This window comes from Simochromis diagramma, unplaced genomic scaffold (genome assembly GCF_900408965.1).
Source record: "Simochromis diagramma unplaced genomic scaffold, fSimDia1.1 OVJJ01000646.1, whole genome shotgun sequence".
Taxonomy (NCBI): Eukaryota; Metazoa; Chordata; class Actinopteri; order Cichliformes; family Cichlidae; genus Simochromis; species Simochromis diagramma.
Window position 1 is genome coordinate 7,957,250 of NW_024387279.1, and position 21,205 is coordinate 7,978,454.

Below are 21,205 nucleotides of genomic sequence, written 5' to 3' on the forward strand. Positions count from 1 at the left end.
CCATAATCCCCCCTCATTTTCTCCTCACCCCTTTGCTTCCTTCCTTCTTTCTTTCCATCCCTTTCTTGCTCTTATTGCTCACTGTTGCCACTGTCTGTTGCTCTGGCCCATGTGTGCGTTTGTTATTTGTGTTGTGTGTTTGCGCATGTGTGCTCATCCTTAACCATTTCTGCCACTGTTTATTCAGGTGGGCCACTGTGGTTTGAACCCTCCTACATCCCATACACCAATAAATGACTGTGTGTGTGTGTGTGTTCATCTGCTGGCTGCAGGCTAGAAAAAGAGGAGGGATTGACCTTGTTTTGATGAGTTTGACTGGTAGAGCACCTGCCACCTCACACTTTCTGTGAAGCACACACACGCACTGCCCTTTTAAATATAACACTATCAAACTCTTAAAAGGTCAAGTGAATTGATTTAAAGATGCTGCACGTGATTTGGTTAAAATCTCTCTGTCCCTGATGTTTGATAAGTAATAAGCTGCCTAACTTCCAAGAAGACCGTGACCTTTTATTAACCGAATTGGTTCGACATGGTGATAGTGTGTATTATCAGATTTGGAAAGGATCTACAGTAAATCTGAGTGAGGCAGGCCACGTGACAGTACTCTTAGGTTTGGATCATAGACTGTGTTTAAAAGCCACTGTGGATTTTTGAACGATTAACCTTAGCATTATGAAGAATGTGATGTGAAAGAACCCTATTTTAGACCAGAAGGTGCAATGCTAAGCTATCAGCTACTGTCAGCTAGTGTGAAGCCTTAAGTGGGGTTTTGTTGTTGTTGTTGTTGTTTTTCATTGCTAGTTTGCTGTTTTGAAACCATACATAAGATGTGCTCCTTTCTGAAAAACCGTTTTGTTTAATTGTGGCCATTCTAACTTAATATTTCATTCATTATTTCCTGGAATGAGTGACTTAGCCTAACAACTTATCGGGAAAGTCTTGCCCCCTCCCCGATCAGACGATTGGCTTCATTTTTCAGACCTATATCCGTGCTGCCTATCGCTGTACCTTCAGGGTTCATACGGGTGCTTGAATTTGACCCTGAAAAAGGCGTATGAACCCTGTACCTTACAACAGGTTACATCGTCTACCAGAGAATTACATTAAGATGCTCCAAAAAGCACCAACATCCAGTACTGTGACTGGAATTAGGAGAGATGCAGCTTTACAGACAGTACCTGAGTGAGTAATAGAAAATGAAGGAGGGGAATTAGCTTCCAGCTATATTAATTTCATGATAGACGTTCAGCGATTAGCATTATGATGCAGCAGGACTACTTTTGGAGCCATGAGAGGAACTGTAGTTTTGTGGCACTCCAGACAGCTTTGTTTAAATTCAAGAGAAAAAAGAAGTTGGTGTCATTTGCTGGAAAAAGGCTCTTGGGAAGTTGTGATTAACCAGTTAGAAGCATCAAATGGTTTTGCCTTACAAGGTGATGTCAAACACATTGCTTGTGAAAGCTAAAAAAAAAAAAGCCTCCGTCATGTAGCAAAGATTTCCCTTGAGTGGTACATGTCAGATGATGAAGTGGCAGTTTGCTTATTGCTCTGCCTTTTTGTGTTACTCTGTCGTGTTTCCTATCTTTTTAAATGTTTTGTTTTAGTTTTGTAAAAACAAAATTTAATCGTTGGGCAATGGATGTGGTACTAAATGGATCCCCTGACCCTAGTTAGCACCTAGTCATGTGTCAAACGTGTCATCCAGCAAAAGCTTTCATGTACACTCAGATTACACAGGCCTTCAGTCTCCAGACACACACACACACACACACCACTTTGGTTGCAACACGGATAAATGTCAAATATCACACTCCATCAGTCTATCTCACTCTTTATTATATCACTGTCTTTCTCAACCTCTCTGTGTGGAACACGTCTGCTCCACAAAATAAAGAGCACAGATGTGGAGGAGGTCAGAATAGGGTAAAGAGAGTCACCCTCATTTCTGAACAAGAGCTCTAAACAGGACAGCCTGAGAGGAAATTCAGTCTCCTCTCAGGCTTCTGGCTAAACCAGGCTAGCACCCACTGACAAAGCTCGGCAGAGATCGAGGTTTCCTTGTGTGTAAACTCCCTGGGTTCATTAGGACCTTTAAAGTAACTCCTCTCCCCATTTCACAACATACCAAGATTTTCCTTCAAGTGGCTCTGGTTCATCACTGAGGCCCCATCCATCTGACAGATTTTGTGGCTGTTTTTTTGTCCTTGGGAGTTGTTTAAAGAAGACCAGCCTCTGTTTGGAAGCACTTAAAGTACTACATTTTGTGGTGGATGAAGACCACTTTGTTCTGTGTGTTCTCATTCTCTCACTCTCTCTTCCTGAATGGGCTTACAGAAGCCAGTGGGATTGGAGTGGCTTCCCTGATGGGAAGAGTACACAAAGTTTAGGTAACAGTGAGGACCACACCTTATGTCTTCTGTTTGTGTTCTTTATTTTTCAGACATCATAATAAGATTCGCAGTATTGATGGCAGGCGGACTGGGGAGCTGCTTTCCGTGGAAACCCTGGACCTGAGCAATAATGACATTACTGAGCTGCGAGGACAGTGCTTCCCTGCAGGCCTCCATATCCGAGATCTGTAAGTAGCATCTCGGAGGATTCCTGTGGCCCGTCATGCACCAGCTATTTAATTAAAGCAAAATTAAATAAATTATTAAAGATAAATATGTTATTTATTATATGAGGAAACTTTAGTTCTGTAACTAATATTAAGTGATGTTAATCGACATGCACATGCAAAATAACATGTTTTCCAAATATAAGATTTCTAACAAACCTCACTGTGGCTTCCCTTTGTTCAGGTACCTCAGTAACAACAAGATCAATGTGTTGGAGCTCGGAGCTCTGGACCATTTGGGCGAAACCCTACAGGTTCTAAGACTGAGCCGAAACCGCATCAGCCAGATCCCCGTGAAAGCCTTCCAGCTCCCGAGGCTCACCCAGCTGTGAGTGCCACTGGATTTGATCAGTTTTAACAATGTAGGCTAGTGTGCTGACAAGCTTGAGCTTTGATCTGTCAAAACAGTTCACCCTGCAAAAACATTACGCTGTTGTCATATCATATTTAGGCTGAAAACCCAGCGCCTTTCCCAATTGTAGTGTTTGGAAACTACACAGAGATGAGCCTTTTCCCTGAGAAGGAGCTTCTAGTGTCTGCTGATTGAGCTGTGTGTGTGTTTAACATTTAGAGTGCTGTTAGTGTGAGCTGTACCACTAGGGATGGATAAGACCTGACTAGGTAAACACCAGAGCCATATTATTGGTGATTTATTGCCTTCTTCCATATCCCCCAAAGTGGTTAGTTTAGTCCCCACACCATGCTCCTTTATCTTCGTCAAACTTCCCTCTAGCATAACGGTGAGGTAGACCCATTTGTAGCTCAACGCCTCCATTCTGGAGAGCAAAGGGACTCGCGTAATGGGAGTCTCTCTCCATTGTGGCTCCAGTAGTTTCCCCAGGTGCCTTTTGTTGGACATGGGGCCCCAGTGACACTGTATCACCACATGCTAGAGGTGATGCACATGAGACACAAAAGAAGCTTTGTGAATGTTTATCTTTGAAAAAGCTGAAGGCTTTTACAGCCTACACACACGCACACGCACACACACACACGCACACAGCGGCTGTACAGATTCATTGTTACATCCACAGGCACCTCAGGCTTTTTATACAAAGAGAAAATGAGTAAAGTTTTTAATCATCTCACTCTGTCTTAATTCAAGGGGTAATAACACATGTAGTGTACAACCCTGGCCCCATACCACCACCAATGCTTGATAAATGCCTTTGCTGAATAAGGGCAAAACAAGGGGAAGATGTTTTTTCTGCTGCTTCTCTTTAAAATGGTCTTCTGTTTACAGTCATCTGTTTTGTCCTACCACCTTTCAGTGAGCTGAACAGGAACCGTATACGCCAAGTGGAGGGTCTAACCTTCCAGGGTTTATCCAGCCTGGAGGTGCTCAAACTACAAAGGAACAGCATCAGCAAACTGACTGACGGAGCCTTCTTTGACCTGGCTAAGATGAAAGTCCTGTACGTACTAAACATGACCTTTAATAATACCAAAGAGAATCATTTATTTAAAACTATTATCCGACTGGTTTTGTTTTACTTTCACAAGTTCTCCTGCACAGCAGAGGACAAATCCGAATAGTTGGAAAAAAAAAATCTAATTTAAAGAATTTGGGTGCTGCAGTTAGTTTGGAGCGAGCACTATCTGATTGGCTAATCCTATTTGCACTCATTTACTGCCATTACAGGAATACTCACTGACTAAAAAAGATCTTTTTGTACCCTTACTGGAACTTTCTCACAATTACACTTTTTCCCCCTCCACCCAGAACTTTTACATAATCACTTAAATTACACGCAAAATAACAGAGTAATGCTCACAAATTGCATTGTAATTTATGTCACAGTAATGTGGTGAAATGTTGTGAGATCAACAGATTCTCACTGCAGTATCTCTGTGTCATGCAGGCACCTGGACTACAACAGTCTGACGGAGGTGAACAGTGGCTCGCTTTACGGACTGACTTCCCTGCAGCAGCTGTTCCTCAGTAACAACTCCATAGCACGCATCAATCCTGATGGGTGGAAGTTCTGCCAGAAGCTAAGGGAGCTGTAAGTACCAGCATTCAAATTAGCCCGAACGCACACTCTCTTGCCAGATGTACCGCTAAAACGTTTCACCGGAGAGTGGTTAAATATCCGAAAAACTCAGCTTGGTAACGACAAAAAGCGTATATATCAGTGCAGTTTGCATTTTTTAAAATAAAGGTTTAAATGCTAGCTCTTAAAGTTTCCACTAACACTAAATGTGGATTCTTAAAGCCTCGAGAACCCAACTCTTTTGACCTGCCACCCATATCATCATCACCATCTCCCTTTCAGGGTTAAACGACATTTTGTTTTAACACTCAGTACGCTTACACTATTCTCAGGATTAAGCCTGTTTATCCCATAATTAGAGCTGGGCTCAACAGCACTCGAGCGCTTCGACATGAGTTTTTGTGCTCCGTGTGTAAACCTGCGGCAAACCGGCGTGTAAATCCTCCGCTGGATGTTGTGGTAATTACACTGAAGGATCACCTTCACTGCCTTTGTCTGCCGAGTTATTATCTGAGAGTCTTTCCTGCACTGTTGACACGACTGTCGTAATGCCGCTTTAAAGTGCTTCGCTCAGCTGAGGCGTTGCTAACTACGAGGTAGCCGGGGCTATCTGTGGCGCCTATGTTTGTTTATGTGTAACAGTCAGAATGGATAAAGTGGTAGATGGTGATCGCGCTAGTTTGCTCTGCGTATCTCAGCGCCGCTTCCTGTACGCTCCCGGCACACGTTTCTCCCAGCACCGCACCTTTCCACCAGTTATATGATTTTATTATCTGCGTTTTGATGACCCTCACGGCTGATAGAAGTGAGTGACTCGTCTTTATGAGAAGCCTTGTTATTGCATTCCCGATTCGCCGGGCTGAACTGGTCATCAGGGAGAATCTCTGCACACATGACTAGTCAAGCAAACCTGAGACAGACAGAGAGGGCAATAAAATGCACAATACTGCCTTTGAGCATTGTTTGAAAGATACCGTTGTAAGATTTAGTATCAGTGGTAATCAGGATTTGCCATAAAAACCACGAAAAGAAGAAACATTCTTAGAAGTCTCTTCGAGCTGTAGTTTCATTTCTTTTCTTTTTTTTTCTTTTCTTTTTAAGATTGCAAGTAAACCATCTCTCTGAATTCCTAAAACAGGGGAAATCCCTTGGAAACCCACGCAGTGTCGACACCCCATTAGTATGTTCCTCAGGCCTTTTAATAAAAAAGAAAAGATTTAGAGGCTGGATGTGAATATGAGTAACATTTTGAGGGTTCCAGGACACGAGTAGCAGTTTATTCCCCTGGGGTTTACCACACGCTTAAGTAGTCTTATAAACGGAGGTTGTAGACATGCTGAGTCCCAACCCAGAATTTCTTTTCTTTCCTGTCAGACGATGCGAAGCTCATTTAAGCTCTGACTTCTGCTAAATCCATTCTCCGTTAACATCATGCGGTGTGGAAAACCGTACAATGGAAAAACGCATCATAAACTGGCAAATGGTCATCGAATGGGCTTTGAAACTGAAGTATAATGATGTCGCGAGCGGTCTCAGTGGTCTGCCAACCTTCCAGACCTCACACAGAATATTTCTCTCTGTCTGTTCTGTTTTTTTCCTCACTTTCTCTCTGTGTCTGCCTCTCTCCTCTTCTTCTGTCTCTATTTCTTTCTCTCTCCAGGAATTTGTCTTACAACAACTTAACTCGTCTGGATGAAGGGAGTCTGGCAGTGCTCGGGGATCTCCACACCCTCCGGCTGGGCCACAACTCTATCAGCCACATCAACGAGGGAGCCTTCAGAGGCCTCAAGGCTTTACGCATCCTGTAAGTACACCAGCCCACCCCCAACCACCATTACCAAGCCCCAAACAGACCCCTAACTCACTCATTATGCCCCTGCTGACCATAAGGTTAACACGTGCCACTTGGGAGCAGTGAAAATTGAGATGCTTAATTTTGGTTTTTGCCTGGGTGACATTTGATAGTTAGTCTCATGAAGTCCCGTCATTTGACATAGGAAAGAGGGAGCTGTTGGCTTTCAGTGAGGGTTTACTGTCATTTGTATTCATGTCTTTTACAAGGTGTCTATTGTCATGGTTTCTGTAGCAACTTCTTACTTTTTTAGTGCCTTTTTTCACTTTGTTTCTTCAGTTTTGTCTGGGGCGTTTGTTTTGTCTCCAAACACCCAGCAATCTTGGATCTAAAAGGGTTCTGTGTCACTCGGCTCCCTTGAGATCCTTCCTGGCTTTTTTGAAGCCATGAATGAAGACAGAGGATTTTTTTTTCCTTTCCCTGATCCACCATGTGCACAAAAAGCCCAAAGAAAGAAAAGGGGAGAACCACAGGGAGAAAGCCGGTGGATAAATCCAGCAGAAAGACTTGGGGGTCTTGGTCCCTAACCAAGGTCTTCTTGGCTGAGCTGTTCACAAGAGAGCCAGAGAGGAGAGTAATACCAGAGCTTGCTAGAAAGGCTCTCTGACAGCAGGGTCAGAAGCCAAGGCACATAAGGCTTCTCCCTCTGCTGGCACGCTGGATGCCAGATAACTAGCTTACAGAGGGTGGAACAGGGAGCTTTCACTGCCATATCTCAGCCCTTCTCATGTTTTTCTTTCTTGTCTTTAATTAACCGCTTTGTTTCATTTGGCTGCACACTTTCAAAGCCCTCTTAATGCCCATTTCTTCCCCTCTGTTATTCTAAGTGTGTTCTGTCATCTCCTAACGATATCCCACAATACATATAATCTCTGTCTTAATTTTGGAATTTTTTCCTCCTCTCTTGTACTCCTTCTGCTCGGTGTCTTTGAGGCAGGCCTAATCTAATCAGCAGTGGGGAGGACGTGCATAGGCTGGGCCCTGAAAAGGAGCCGGGGGAGCTTTAATTGGGCCGGAGTGGCTGGTTGCGCTGGCATGGGGCTGGAGCCTGAAACGGGGTGTGAAAGCTCCAAACAAGCCAGCCTGCCCTCTAATTCGGCCACGGGGGTCGTTGGCTCATCGGGGCCCCCCTCTCCGTGCCCCCATCTCTCCCTCACTCTCTCTCGCTCGCTCGCTCCTCTACTCTGCAGCCCCCGCCGCTGCCCTTGCTTTAACAAGGCAATAGCCTTTAACATCCACCCAGCCAGAAAGAGTAGGAAATTGGCAGCTCCAGTCCAGTCAAACAGACACAGTCGTCAGCGCAAAGTGAAAAGAACCAAAAGGGGATAAGAGATGCTTGGAAAGCAAATGGGAGGAGATGTGGAGGTGGCTATTGTGGTGGGGGCGGAGGGGTGGGGCTGACCATTAACCCCGAAGGCCCTTTCTCAAGTTTGAGGAAAGTCTTTTTTTTTCTTTCTTTTTTTTCTTTTTAATGGCTTGGAGAAGTTCTCAGACTCTGCCGCTTGTTCTTTTTGATCACCATGCAGCAGGGCGGAGCGGTGGCCCCTCTGCAGCTATGACTTCACTGAAAGAGGTAGCTCTCAAGCAGAAGCATTCAGCAAGTGTTCGGAAACCCCCAACTTTCGTTCACTCAATCTCTTCTGTCTTTGTCTGGCCATGACCAAGCTTGGCTGCTAACCCCGTCGGCACTCTTGGCTGCGCCGTACCTGCCAGCATCGGACTTGCAGTCCGAACTGTCTGGCTTCTGGCATTGTGTTCTTGCCAGTCCCTCTATGCCATCATGAATTATACATGTTTCCCTGCACTGGGGTTTGCCTCAACACACCAGCGCACATGCACACGTATTCACACGCACACTCCTTCTCCACCCCTCTAAGGAAAGAATGTGCTTGGTTGGCAGAGCAGAGCGGGAGAGGGGCTCTTTAAGCCAGGTGCAGCGGGGGCGAAGGGGGTAACCCGTGACTTCCAAGAGCAGCTTCTGCCAGGGCTGTGAAGCGCTTCAGCGCTGCCAGGCCCAATCCCTGTTCCTCTCCTCAACCGCCTTCCGCCGTTCTTATCCTCCTCTTTTCTCTCATTCTCCACAGGGAGCTGGACCATAACGACATCTCAGGCACAATAGAGGACACCAACGGGGCCTTCTCTGGATTGGACAGCCTCGTCAAGCTGTGAGTGTCTCCCCTCCTTTTCATCCCTCAGCCCTGGCCTGCCACTGTCTCTCTGCTCTCTTCAGAAAACAAAAATAGAGAAAGCGAAGGGAGCCGCCTCCTTTTCTTGCATCCCAAAGCCACTCCAGTTTAAGTTTGTTTAGAACTTTGAGACACTATCACGACCCCACACTTTACTTTGAAAAAAACATGCTCACACTGAGCAACAATTTAAAGGTCCCCTCTTTATTTAGTTTATTAGTTTTTTTCCTCCTCATCCTATAGAGGCCACTTTCTCTTCAGTTCATTCTAGTGTTCATCTTGTGATTTGATTGTAAGCTTTATGGGCAAACTGGGTTCTCTGTGCTGATAATGGCTGGAAACATGAGTCATGTTTTTAATTACTCATCGGTGCTTTCAAACGCCTTGTATAAAGTTCAATATCAAAAGTTAGTAAGCTTAGAAGTTACAGAGGCGTGAAGTTTCTGGCAATGAGCAGCAATCATCAACCCACAGGATGAAAAGATGATGTCCAGCCAAGATGGTTCCCAGTGTGAGCACCGCTGAAAGAAAGAATGAGAGAAAGAGGGGAGAGAAAGGGCTTTTCTTTGAGCTGGCAGGGGTTCGCTCCCCAATAGGCGAAGGACTATTTCTCCTCCATAGCTGCACTCCCTCTCATCCCCTCATTCCCAGTCTCTGTTGTTAAGAGCTGAGAGAGGGTGAAATTGAGGGCCGCATTCAGTCATCAAACATCAAACGCCTCATGAGCCCCGCCCTCTGACCCTGCCCCCTTTTGTCACGGCGTTGTCGGAAGCTGCCTGATGCATCCCAACGCTGGCAAAGCGAGCCATGGGAAAAACAAGAGAGAGAATCTTACATCAAAGTGTCCATTACAAACACAGAGTTCCCATTTTAAAACTGTTTTTAAAAAGCAGCGTGGGAATGCAGCCACATGGGATGGAAGTGGATCTTACAGTTCAAAAGATGATTTTTGGATTTGATTCAGCTACAAGTGCATGTGACAGCTTCATTGAATTCCTTCAAAAACAAAAAATTATACCGTTATCTGTGTGACAAGGCTGCCATTTGTTTGTGTGTACATGTGGACGAGTTTGAACACTGGGCTCTTCTTTGTGAGCCAGCCAGCCGTGTCTCCTCTTCCTGCGATCCAAAGGCTACAACGGGTATGAGGTGGTGGCAGTGGCGGGATGAAGGAAGGGGATTAAGACCCCAAATCAGAGCAGCTAGACTTTGGGCTTGACAGACACTGAAATGATTACACGTATGTCCTGTTCGCAGGGGGGGGGGGGCTTTTAGATTCTAATAAAGATAAAAGTGGTCTTTGAAGAGCAGCACAGAGCCCAGGTGCCTCCGCCCACCTCCACAACCCTGTTCAATCCCCTTTACCCTTCCTCTTGGCTAATCTCCACACAGTTCAGGTTTCCAATACCCCCCCGTCAATCTTATCAGATTCAAACTGGCTAATTGTGCTTCTCTCTCTGTTTTGTTCTCTCTTCTCATCCCCTTCCCCCAAAATGTTCCCTCCTCCCTCTTCCTCTCCCCCCTTCTTCATCTATTGACACCCCTCGTGTTTGGAAACGGCAGGACTCTGTTTGGAAACAAGATCAAATCCGTGGCCAAGAAGGCCTTCTCTGGCTTGGATACCCTGGAACACCTGTGAGTATCCCAGGAGAGAGAGCGGAAGAGGGGAAAGAGGGGGTGGAGTGTAAGGGGGTGTGGGTTTTGTAAAAGTAGTTGGCAGGGGGAGGCTGCTAGCGTCGTGGTGAAAGAGAATGATATCGGTGTGGGTAACACTAATCTGTTCACACTTGATGAAACAGTATTTAATATTTCAACAGGAACTTGGGGGAGAACGCTATTCGCTCCATTCAGCCCGACGCCTTCACTAAGATGAGGAACCTCAAAAACCTGTGAGTTTAACACGGATCTTTCTGGTTCCGAGTGTGCTTACAGAACCTGCCTGCAGCAACACACTCACAAATACAGAAAAGGGTACAGTGCACGTGACATATGCTTGTCTTTTCCCTCTCCTCCAGTCTCATTCAAAGCAACAGCTTGCTGTGTGACTGCCAGCTCCACTGGTTGCCCGACTGGTTGGTGGCACGTGGTTTGCAGGTCGGTATCAATGCCACCTGCGCCCACCCGGAAAGTCTGAAGGGAAAGAGCGTCTTTGAGGTTCCGCCCAGCAGCTTTGTGTGTGGTGAGTGTGTGTGTGTTCTCTGGTTACATGGCTGTGTCATTGCTTTGTGATGAGTAGGAGGCATTCAAGGCACAGATGGGCCACATACATGGGCTCCGCTGTCCTGTTATTGACACATTTGCATGTATTTGGGTAGTGTTTTTGTTTAGTTCTGCGATAAACTCTCCAGCAACATGATGTCAGTTTTTATTTTCCCTTTTTACATTCAGACACCTGCTGAGCAACGCTTGTGATAATATCCTCACGCTTTTTAAACACACTTTATTTCACCCGCTGCCTTTTTTTTTAGACGACCTCCCCAAGCCTCAGATCACCGTACAGCCGGAAACCACAATGACGGTCCTCGGCAGTGACGTTCGTCTCACCTGTACAGCTGCCAGCAGCAGCTCCTCCCCCATGACCTTTGCCTGGCGCAAGGACCAGGAGCTCCTTCGTAACACTGAGATGGAGAACTACGCCCACGTGCGTGCTCACCACCAGGCCGCGACACCAGATCTGCCGGGAGGAGGAGGCGTGATGGAGTACACTACGATTCTCCACCTGCGCCGCGTCACTTTTGCCCACGAGGGTCGTTACCAGTGCATCATCACCAACCACTTTGGCTCCACCTACTCGAGCAAGGCCAGACTCATCGTCAACGGTATGTTACCTTGTTAATAGCTTCTTTGGGTCACTTTTATTCATTTATTAAAACAGACGAATTGTTTCAGCTGTTTATATTATTCAACTGAATTTCAAAATTACAGGGCCCACAGTGAGTTTGTCTTTCGCTACAATAAAGTCCCCTTCCTCTCTCTCACTCTCTTGAGCGTCCTCTCCTCTAGGCTGATATTTGGAACAAATTGATTTAGCTGCATGTCATCGCTGACAGGCTTGATCTATTCTGCGCTCTGGCAGGGAACCAAACTCTGAATAAATACTGTCCAACTGCAGAAAAGCAGTGTGAAAAAGCCTCCATCAGACCTCAGGCTTCTTCTTAACCCTTGCTGTAGCCAAGTGCTCGCTCACAGCAGATCCTGTCAAACTGAATTTACCATTTTGGCAGTTATTTACCTGGTTGTTGCTTTGGCTTACTCATGTATAAATAAAGGTTTCCTGCTTTTCTAACTGAAAGTTTCTTGATTTGAATGTCAGCAGCAGCTGGGAAAATGAATGAGCAGCTCTGTAATCCTTTACAACGGCTGTTGCAGTTCTACATCCTGCTCGGGTAGACTGCCTATATGTTTGTAAATGAGGAAATTACTCAAACTATGAAGTGGATTGTCAACCTTCCTACAATATATAAAGGTCATATTGTTTTGATCTGCTAATACTGAAGGAATTTTTCCATCCGTAGTTCTTCCATCCTTCATCAAGACTCCCAGGGACAGCACCATCCGAACTGGCCACACCGCCAGGCTGGAGTGTGCTGCAGAGGGTCACCCGGCACCTCAGATCGCCTGGCAGAAGGACGGCGGCACGGATTTCCCCGCCGCCCGCGACCGCCGGATGCACGTCATGCCCGACGACGACGTTTTCTTCATCACGGACGTCAAGCCGGTGGACATGGGCGTGTACAGCTGCACTGCCAAAAACACAGCTGGCACCGTCTCTGCTAACGCCACCCTCACCGTACTGGGTAAGAGCTGGGTTTGGTCAGTCTGAAGCAGAATGAGAATCTTTATATTTTGCTTTCTCGCCAGCTGTGGCCTTGCTGCAGGTCAGGGGTCAGAGGTCACAGTTAGGGGTCAAAGGAGGGGATCGAGAGGGATCACAGAGGGGAGTTTGTTAGGCATTTACACCACCACACACACACACACACACACACACACACACACACACACACACACACACACACACACACACACACACTCTCTCTGTGAGGGACAGTCATGGCTGCTTCACTGCAGGCCTCAGTGCTCCCAGTTTATTGGCTGTTTTACACTGTTAAACAGAACAGAGCTTCTCTCTTATAACCATCTCAGCACATAGATCATCATTGTCCTTTGTCTTTGAACTGAGCAAAACAACCCACTGTTGTATACAGATGGGATATATTTTTACTTATACATTTTTAATTGACCTTTTAAATTAATCTGTAACATACCCGCAAACATTTAAAACACTGCTTTAGCATAACATTTGCATGTTGTCAAGTTTTAATCTACAAAGCACTACAAAATACTGAAACAAGATACCGTAGAACCACTCTGAATTTCTAATGTTTGAGTTTAAGTGACGGAGAAGGAGGGGTAGTGTGTAGTCAAGGGGCCCCTAACTGAAAGAAAGTGGTGGGGGAAGAAAAATGGGAGCCAAAGAAGAACTGCAGCGGTGGAGTGTGAGTGCGCATATGTAGGGGGAGGAGGTAGTTAAGAGGGATTTAGAGAAAATAAGAGGGAGGGCAGAAAGAGAAACGGGGAGAAGGAGGACGAAAATATTGATAGACGAGAACACAACTGAAGTGGGTTAAGTGAGATGTCTTAATCTGTGTACATCCCACTGTGAAGGGAAGTGCTCACTCTGAGAGGAGAGGCCACCCTTAACACGCACACCATCGCTCAGTCCAGTGTGCTTCATTCACTGAAATGTGAAGCTGGCAAGGAAACAGACAGGTCCTCTGAAGAGGATCCTGCCCCAGAGGAAATGTTTGTGCTCCAATCAAAAAGCTTTTAAGTTTCAGGAAACTTCGGACTTTATCAGCATTGTGTTTGAGTAATAAATATCAGTCTTAGAAGACGGATAGGCTTTCAGTGGCTGGACATGTCCGTTTGTGCTCAGGCTGTCCAGCTGAATCGCCACAATCCGGTAGTCTGTCATCAATACAGTGAACAGAAAGGTGCTAAAGAAAACTGTAGAACCACCAAAACCGTAGTTATAGAAATCCTTGGCCTCTTTTTATGAGGAAACTCATCATCCCACTTTTCCACAGAAACGCCCCACCTGGCTCAGGACCTGGAGGACCGCAGCATTACTGTCGGGGAGACGGTGGCGCTGCAGTGCAAAGCTCTCGGCAGCCCGCCCCCGCGCATCACCTGGCTGCACAACGACCAACCGCTGCGCCCCTCCGACAGACACCACTTCACGCCGGGAAACCAGCTGCTTGTCATCGGCTCAGCCTTGCTGAAGGACGCCGGGCGCTACACCTGCCTCATGTCCAACACTCTGGGCACAGAGCGCGCCCACAGCCAGCTGGTGGTGACTGAGCGCAGGAACGCTTGCGCCACGCCGACAGGCCCGAGCACCGTTACTATAGGGATCATCGTCATCGCTGTGGTTACGAGTATTGTGGTGACATCGCTGGTGTGGGTGTGTATCATCTATCAGACGAGGAAGAAGAGCGAGGAGTGCAGCGTGACCAACACAGGTGAGCTCAGAATGACTTCTTTTTGTTTTTTTTAATTTGTAAGTTAAAAACACATTTAATCTAAAAATGAAGAAACCATTAAAACTTCATGCAGCCCACAGTTCTGGCTCTGATGTCTGCCTCTTTTCTCTCTCCCAGATGAGACGATCGTTCACCCAGATGTATCCAGCTACCTCTCCTCCCAGGGGACTCTGTCCGAGCGGCAGGACATGTGCATCCGTGTGGAGACCGGCGGTGGCCCTCAGCCCAACGGACACGTTGTAGACACCACAGGTACCGCTAAAGTTCGCTCTCTGCTTCCAAATGTTTGCGCTCTCCCCGGCAGTTTCTCCCACGTCCCCTGGTGGGTTATGTAATGATGAGACGAGCGCTGCTGTAAAGCTGTAAAGACCTGCTCAGTGTCAAAAATAATCACAGGAGACGCCCTCAGCACAATGTTGACATGCATTTGTTGACTTTCTGCCTCCAAATCATTTTTTTGTTTCCCCGTGGCTGCCCGCAGGTTTCGACAGCACAGTGCTGTGCACAGATTGTATGGAGAATGGCAACAGCTACTCCAAAGATCCTGACTACCTGGCACACGGGTTTGGTCCTGCTGCAGGCATGGAGTACCAACAGCAGCTTATTCCACCACCCTACTCTTACTGTTACCCCGGGGAGCAGCACGACACTGGGTCACACACAACCCCACTCTGCAATGGGACCCCCAGCAGGATCCGAAAGAACTCTGAAGGATCAGTGTTTCCAAAAAACCATAATACAACACTGAACCAACACGATAGAAAAGGTACGGTGATTAGTGTAGTGAGTTTAACTGTACTTATCCAGCCTTATCCCATAAATCCACTACTCTTCTTAAAGCTCCACACTGCCCTGCTGGAATAACAGTTTTATCAGGTGATGCCATGAGAAGCTATCAGCCATTCTGGAGTCTTCTTTTTGCAAGTGGCTTTGAATGTGATCTTTGATGGATTGTCTCCTACCAGCATCTGACACTGTATCATAGTTACATGCCCAGAGTCCCTCAGGATATGTATCTCCCTCCTGATGATGCACGCCCAGGCCTGTTCTGGGCTTCAGCTCCTTTAGTTATATAGCAGTGGTATTGGCCTTTGAATACCAATTCTCACCTCCACACAGCTCTACACACACATTCCACTGACTCGCTTTCTCGAGCACATATTTGTCTTTGTGCGTGCCACGTCACTGACCCCGCCTGTTCCTTCTCTGTTTCAGCAGTGAGCAAAGCGGGGCAGACCAAGACATCGCAGGAAGACTCCTTCCACAAGCCGGTGAAGCTGGCCAGCGTGACGAGCCACGGACACATCGACACAGACTGCGAGCCTGAGCTCAGGCAGACTCTGCTGTCCAATGGACACGCCCTCAGAGCCTCTCAGAATGAGAGCGCCTCTCTAAGGAGAGCCAGTGACTAGCAGCCCCAAAAATGTGGACCGATATATATACAATAATTTTTTTTCTTGCACTGGGAAATAACCTGCTACCTCATATCGAGGCAAACGGTCCCGAGCCTCCTGCATCTGAACTGACGGAGGAGAGGAGGGGGGAGGGGCATCCGGAGTTTGAAGGTGGAGCTTGTGTGGGGGGCGTCCCATCTGAGCGTATCAGCTGTACATAGTTAAAAACCTTCCTTTGGGAGGTGGCCGCTAAAAAAAATAAAAATAAAAATTTTAGCTGCAAAAAAGAGAAAAAAAAAAAAGAAGAAAAAAATGTGACTTGCATTTGAAGCATGTAAATGTAGGGAATCTTGTACAATATGTATGTGCAGGGGGACTAAAAAGAGAAATATGCCTTTTGGACTTTTTTTTTGACTGTACATAAGAGTTTTCTTATATATTATATAACTTTTACAAAAAAGAGTGTTTAAATATATGTGCATGGCAAAGAAAGGAGTGATGGTATTTTTATTTTTCTTACAACAAGAAAAAAAACAGCCTTTTTTCAGCTTTTACCAACATTCAGCTGCAGTGCCTTATTGCATGATCAAAGAAAACTCAAGTTGTAATAGCATATATCCAGAGACTGTTTCTGTGAGAGATCCTGGTACACTTTTTATCGCAAACAAAACACTTGATCGCACTTGAATGTTTTACCTTTTTTTTTTTTTGCCAGCTATGGCCTTACGGAAACAGCTCGCACCACCGTTTTTGTATGAAGGAAGAGCTCGGATGCTGATTATTTAGGTACGTTAGATGCTGGTGCGAGTGGTGGGATATCAGTTAAAGCACTTTTTTTTTTTTTTTTTCACTTCACAAACATGCAGACTGTGTGTACACGATCCACCGGCAGGAATGCAGGAGCCTCCTCTCTGAGGAGACGTTCCGCATATCTCGACGCACTAAAGTCAACAGTACATACTGTACCCTTAAGGCTCTTCCACCTGTTTCACAACACTACACGTTTACTGCAAAGCCGCTCTGGTCAGGTTGGGATGAATGCTTCACGTGTTTTAAAGAGGACTTATTATGCTTTTTGGTATTTCCTTTTCATATGTAGATGTACGTGGAAACTGTTACAGTGTTGGATGCTCATATTAAATATAGCCAAAGTTTTCACATAACGAGGTCAGTGCATGTAGAAGTAATCCCTGTGAGCCCAAAGCTCAGGCTTCAGACTGCTCGGTTTTCACCCACCTGCTGTTCAGACACTCTGTTTGCCAGAGGATGATTTGAGGGGGCTGCACTTAGGCCCAGTGTACAAACCTAAATAATTGTTTTGAACTGTGAATCGTGCAAAGCTGCTCAAGTCAATGCCAATAATTTTTTACAAAATTAGATCGATCGATCTAGAGAGAGAGTGAGATCTGCAATAAGCATAATAGGTCCTCTTTAAGTTCGATTTTTTTTTTTTTATTTGTCCCAGAAAGTGACTTTGGTACAATTCTGCAACCACATGTGGCTGCTAACAGCTAACAGCTGTTGCTTGGAAGCTGCAAAAGCCAGTAATAATCTCTCAGTGCAACTGCGTGACACCTGTCATGAGTTACGGCCCACATTCATAACTGAAGCTCCAATTTTTGGACGTTTAATTGGCCGGCTGCCCAACTGTTTTTTTTCCTCTTCTTTTTAATAATAAAATCTGAATGCTATGGAATTAGCAAAAGATGCATTGTGATGTTGTGTCATTCAGTTACTGCTGTAATATGGGTCGACATCCGGGGGGGAAGCTGGGGTACGGGGTGGTGCATTTGGGAGCAAAAGATGGCCAGTACTCCACCTGAATCACTGCAGTTCAGTAATAACGATTCATGCCTGAGGTGGATAAAGGTGCAGCTCACTCCTGTGAACAGTTAGGGAGGCTTGTGAAAAGTGCTCTAACCAAACTTTGGGGGGGGTGAACTGTCACAGTCCCTGAATACTTTGGTACCATTCAACATGAATACACCAGTGGCCTTATCAAGGTAAGCTGGAGGACATGCTCCTCTGGTTACACCTGATAGCACTTACTGAGGTGATTTTTACCAGCAAGACCAATCAGAGAACTTGTTTTTTTTTTTTTTCTTCTTCTTTGTTTTTTGGGCTTTGGGAAAGCAACCCCCGTGTAGTAGGTAAAAGGGACTCGAAGGAGCGAGGGTGCAGTTCATATCCTGAGTAATTTATTGATGCAGACCGTCTGAAACCGTTGTCCCAATGTCAAAGTTAAAACAGTGAAGTGTCTAACATGGCATTGAAGTGTCTAATAAAAATCCCATTTTGCTATTATTACAAGTGTTGGGCCTGTTTTCTTGCTCATAAAAAAAAGCACACACACATAGGGAGGATGTTTCGACAATATCACAAACAGCTGAGTTAGCATTTAACGCTGCTCTCCTGTCACAGCGGTTATGGAGAAGCCATCAATTCAAATGGAGCATGCACAAAGACATGAAATCCAGAGTCCTTCATCTTCAAAGTAGTCAAGTAGCCACACACACACACACACACACACACACAGAGAAAGCTAATCTTCCAACCAGGAATGTCTCTTGGCTCCTTGGAGCTGCAAAGACAGCAGGCTTTTTTTTTTCCTTCTGCGGGCTGTTAAAAATATTTGCTATTGAGTCGAGTCTGACTGAAGGTCAGGATGTGCATTCCAGATGGACGTTTGTCACCAGATGATTGACGTGCCCCTGGCCGCGGCCTCCACCAATCACACTCCGACCATTGTTGTGCTACAGCCTAGTGACAAGCAGCATGACAAACAGTCCCACCTGTGAGGACATTTGTCTCCTCGTGCAGTTTTACCTTCCAGACCGGCTGCTGACAGATGAGAGGAGCTAATTCACTGAAAACACACTGATACCTAACCGTTCTTCCATATGCCAGCTAAATAATCCTTCAATAAGATGTATTGGAGTATTTTTTATTAAGTTGTCCTCTTCTTTTAAAAGCCTGAGGAGCAGGGAGGGGGTGCATGAATACTTGTAAAATTTAAAAAGGCCACACTGGAAATCACATCACGCAACAATTTAAATGAAACTCAGAGATTCTCTCATTCATTTCCAAACTTTTCTTATATCTCGTCCTCGTGGCCGGGTCGCGCAACACTTCTGTGGTCCAGGAGTTGGAAACCGCTGCTCCAATAAACAAGATCAAAGCCGGAGTAAAAATGTGCACGGCCTTACCTCTGCTTGATCCAGTCATGCAGATCGGTTCAGCTGTGGGACTGGACCGCTGATATCACACAACCTCAGCAAACAAAATCAAAACCATCTGCTTAAATGAAAGAGCAGAAAATGAAGCTTCTTTGGGAAATCTGGTGTGCTGATCCCTTCAGTGAGTGTATCAGAGCACAAGTGATTTACATAGCCACCAAGATACACATCTTTAAAAAAAAAAAAGTTAAAATCAGCATGTTTACCAGTTTCATGACTTCTAAGTAGTCAAGTTGTGATCAATCACTTACTCTAATTCTGTTTGACTTGAATGTTTGTACATTGTGGAGAATGCAGTTGCTCAGAGCGTCCCACAACATACAACTGCCATAAGAGGAAAAGCTAGCATGGCTTTCTATAACTGCCTATCAGCACCGCTAATGTGCAGCACTTGACATCAAAACATGGGGATGTTAAGCAAGTGCAGACTTTCAGAGAAGCAGCCATTTTTTATGCAAACTACCCCGTTTTCAGAAACTCAACAAGTCAACTGGTTTATAAGCAGGTTTCTAGCCCATGAAGCCCATTCCTTCTTTCTCTCTTTACAAAATAAGCAGATAACAGATCTGGAGTGTTTGGTTGCTGTTCAGTCGAACTTCATTTGAGTTCCAAAGAGACACTGATACTAGTGAAGGAGGTCAACAAAAGGTTTAAAAAAAACCTTACACAAACCTATAAGAGAGACAGCAAAACGCTTAAGCAGTGGCCGAATCAAAAATCTGATCTATTCATAAATAAAAGATCTGAAGAGGCAGAGATGACAAAGTGCGTGATTTTGTTAATTAAAGGCTTCTACTGTTCTGGGATTCTACAAAAAAGGACAAAAAAAGGCTTTTGCATGTGGATGAGGTCAGCTTTGCTGCAGCAGGATTGTAACAATGGTGAGATACTGCTGTGTCTCTCTGGTGGGCCTTTAAAGCAGGTGGCTTAGTCCAATAGAGAGGAGAAAACACTAAAATAATCATTAAACTATGCAGAGTTCCAGAGAGTCAAAGAAAGCCCCAAACCTCACTCGAAAGATACAAAGACCGTTTTTTAATCACATAACTCATTCTCTCACAAACACGTGAAACATAAATGGTCCCAGTCACTGCTGACTACAATGACTGCGTTGTCCTAGGTGATACAGTGTTGCTTCATTTCAAAAAATTCTGTGGTGTTTTGAGTGCCTAATCAATAAGTATGAATGTGGCACTCTGGGTAATGCAGTCATCCCCGTGAGCGTCTCCTCTCCGCCTCATTTCAAAGGACTCAGCAGGATGCTGGATCCTCCATTTCCAGAGACGATTTCCCTGCTGTTCTGGTTCTCTCCATCAGGTGAGGACTCAGGACAGTCACAGGTCGTGCTGCTATAGCAAAGTGCGGCGGACCTTCTCATAGGCTCCGAGGAAGATGAAACCGCCCACGCTGATGAAGGTTATCCTCGGTATGCTGCCAGCAAACAGACTGGAGAAAGGGGAGAGAGCAACATGTGCTTCTTAAAAAAAGATATCTTTGCAGCATTTGTCAAAATTGCGGTACAGTAATGCATTTGAGACGCTACAAGACTATCTACAGCGCTTCTGTGCAGGATGAATGGAGTCCTCAATATAAAGAGCAAAATGTCAGTCCACTAATGTTCGCTTACTGTCTAACAACGTAAGATTGCCTTGTTCGTGACACCCTGTTTGTGAGCTAGAGTATGTTTTTTAAAAAAAGAGAACACTTGGTGTTTCGTGCAGCACACTTCATCCGTATTTCAAGGGCGTGGTTAGAGGAAGGACTAGATTTTCTTACACTCAGACGTGTGATCAGCTCTCATAAAAGTGTGCTGCAGCTTAAATGACTGCCATGAAAAAGCGCTGTGAAAGGAGGAGCCCGGAGCGTCTCGTGTCCAGCTCTGCATGGTGTTTGGGTGCAGAGGGATCCACAAGAGTGCCTCAAACATGAGGCCATGTTAGTGAGCCACTTTCACAAAGAGCAAAGGCTGCGACCGAGGCTCAACGAGGAGCTGCTAACATTGGTGGTGGTCAAAGGATGTGATGGGCCATAAGAGTCTCCCAAGATACCCCCCACCTCCTGCTACACACAGCTGTTTTTGGGATTAGGCTTCAAGCCTCCACCCAAGTCCTCTCTGGAGCTCTCACTCCCCCCACCTACCTCCTTCTCGCTCTCTCTACTCTCTCTCTATGTGACTGATGGCCAGATGACATCTGCACATGTCTCTCTGCTGTCCATCCATCCATTTCTCTGTCTCTCTGCTCAGCGACGTCCCCCTCAGCTGGCTCACTTGTTGGGGGATTTCTCCTCCGACTCCCATTCGTGCTGCGTCATGCACTTCTAAGCCACGTGTTCACTCGGTCCTGTCAGTTCATCCGGCTTTTTGTGTCCGTCTCTCCAT

The 21,205-nt window shown here is 45.7% G+C and overlaps 2 protein-coding genes across 5 annotated transcripts in view; one reads left to right on the forward strand and one right to left on the reverse strand.

The window, feature by feature from the left end:
- The window catches only part of lrig1 (leucine-rich repeats and immunoglobulin-like domains 1), a 36,572-nt gene extending 18,679 nt beyond the window's left edge, over positions 1 to 17,893 (forward strand). The window contains exons 4-18 of one of the 2 annotated variants that reach the window (XM_040002880.1): positions 2,444 to 2,581; positions 2,805 to 2,948; positions 3,892 to 4,035; positions 4,483 to 4,626; positions 6,275 to 6,418; positions 8,551 to 8,631; positions 10,216 to 10,287; positions 10,470 to 10,541; positions 10,668 to 10,831; positions 11,121 to 11,471; positions 12,168 to 12,449; positions 13,740 to 14,174; positions 14,313 to 14,447; positions 14,677 to 14,961; positions 15,411 to 17,893. In XM_040002880.1, coding sequence (XP_039858814.1) covers positions 2,444 to 2,581; positions 2,805 to 2,948; positions 3,892 to 4,035; positions 4,483 to 4,626; positions 6,275 to 6,418; positions 8,551 to 8,631; positions 10,216 to 10,287; positions 10,470 to 10,541; positions 10,668 to 10,831; positions 11,121 to 11,471; positions 12,168 to 12,449; positions 13,740 to 14,174; positions 14,313 to 14,447; positions 14,677 to 14,961; positions 15,411 to 15,607 — 2,788 coding nt within the window. In that variant the 3' untranslated portion in view covers positions 15,608 to 17,893. The remainder of the gene's footprint in view (positions 1 to 2,443; positions 2,582 to 2,804; positions 2,949 to 3,891; positions 4,036 to 4,482; positions 4,627 to 6,274; positions 6,419 to 8,550; positions 8,632 to 10,215; positions 10,288 to 10,469; positions 10,542 to 10,667; positions 10,832 to 11,120; positions 11,472 to 12,167; positions 12,450 to 13,739; positions 14,175 to 14,312; positions 14,448 to 14,676; positions 14,962 to 15,410) is intronic. The other variant, XM_040002881.1, reaches the window with a different exon arrangement.
- slc25a26 (solute carrier family 25 member 26) overlaps positions 17,031 to 21,205 on the reverse strand; it is a 55,839-nt gene continuing 51,664 nt past the window's right edge. For all 3 annotated transcript variants that reach the window (XM_040002884.1, XM_040002885.1, XM_040002883.1), the window contains one exon: positions 17,031 to 20,271. In XM_040002884.1, coding sequence (XP_039858818.1) covers positions 20,200 to 20,271 — 72 coding nt within the window. In that variant the 3' untranslated portion in view covers positions 17,031 to 20,199. The remainder of the gene's footprint in view (positions 20,272 to 21,205) is intronic.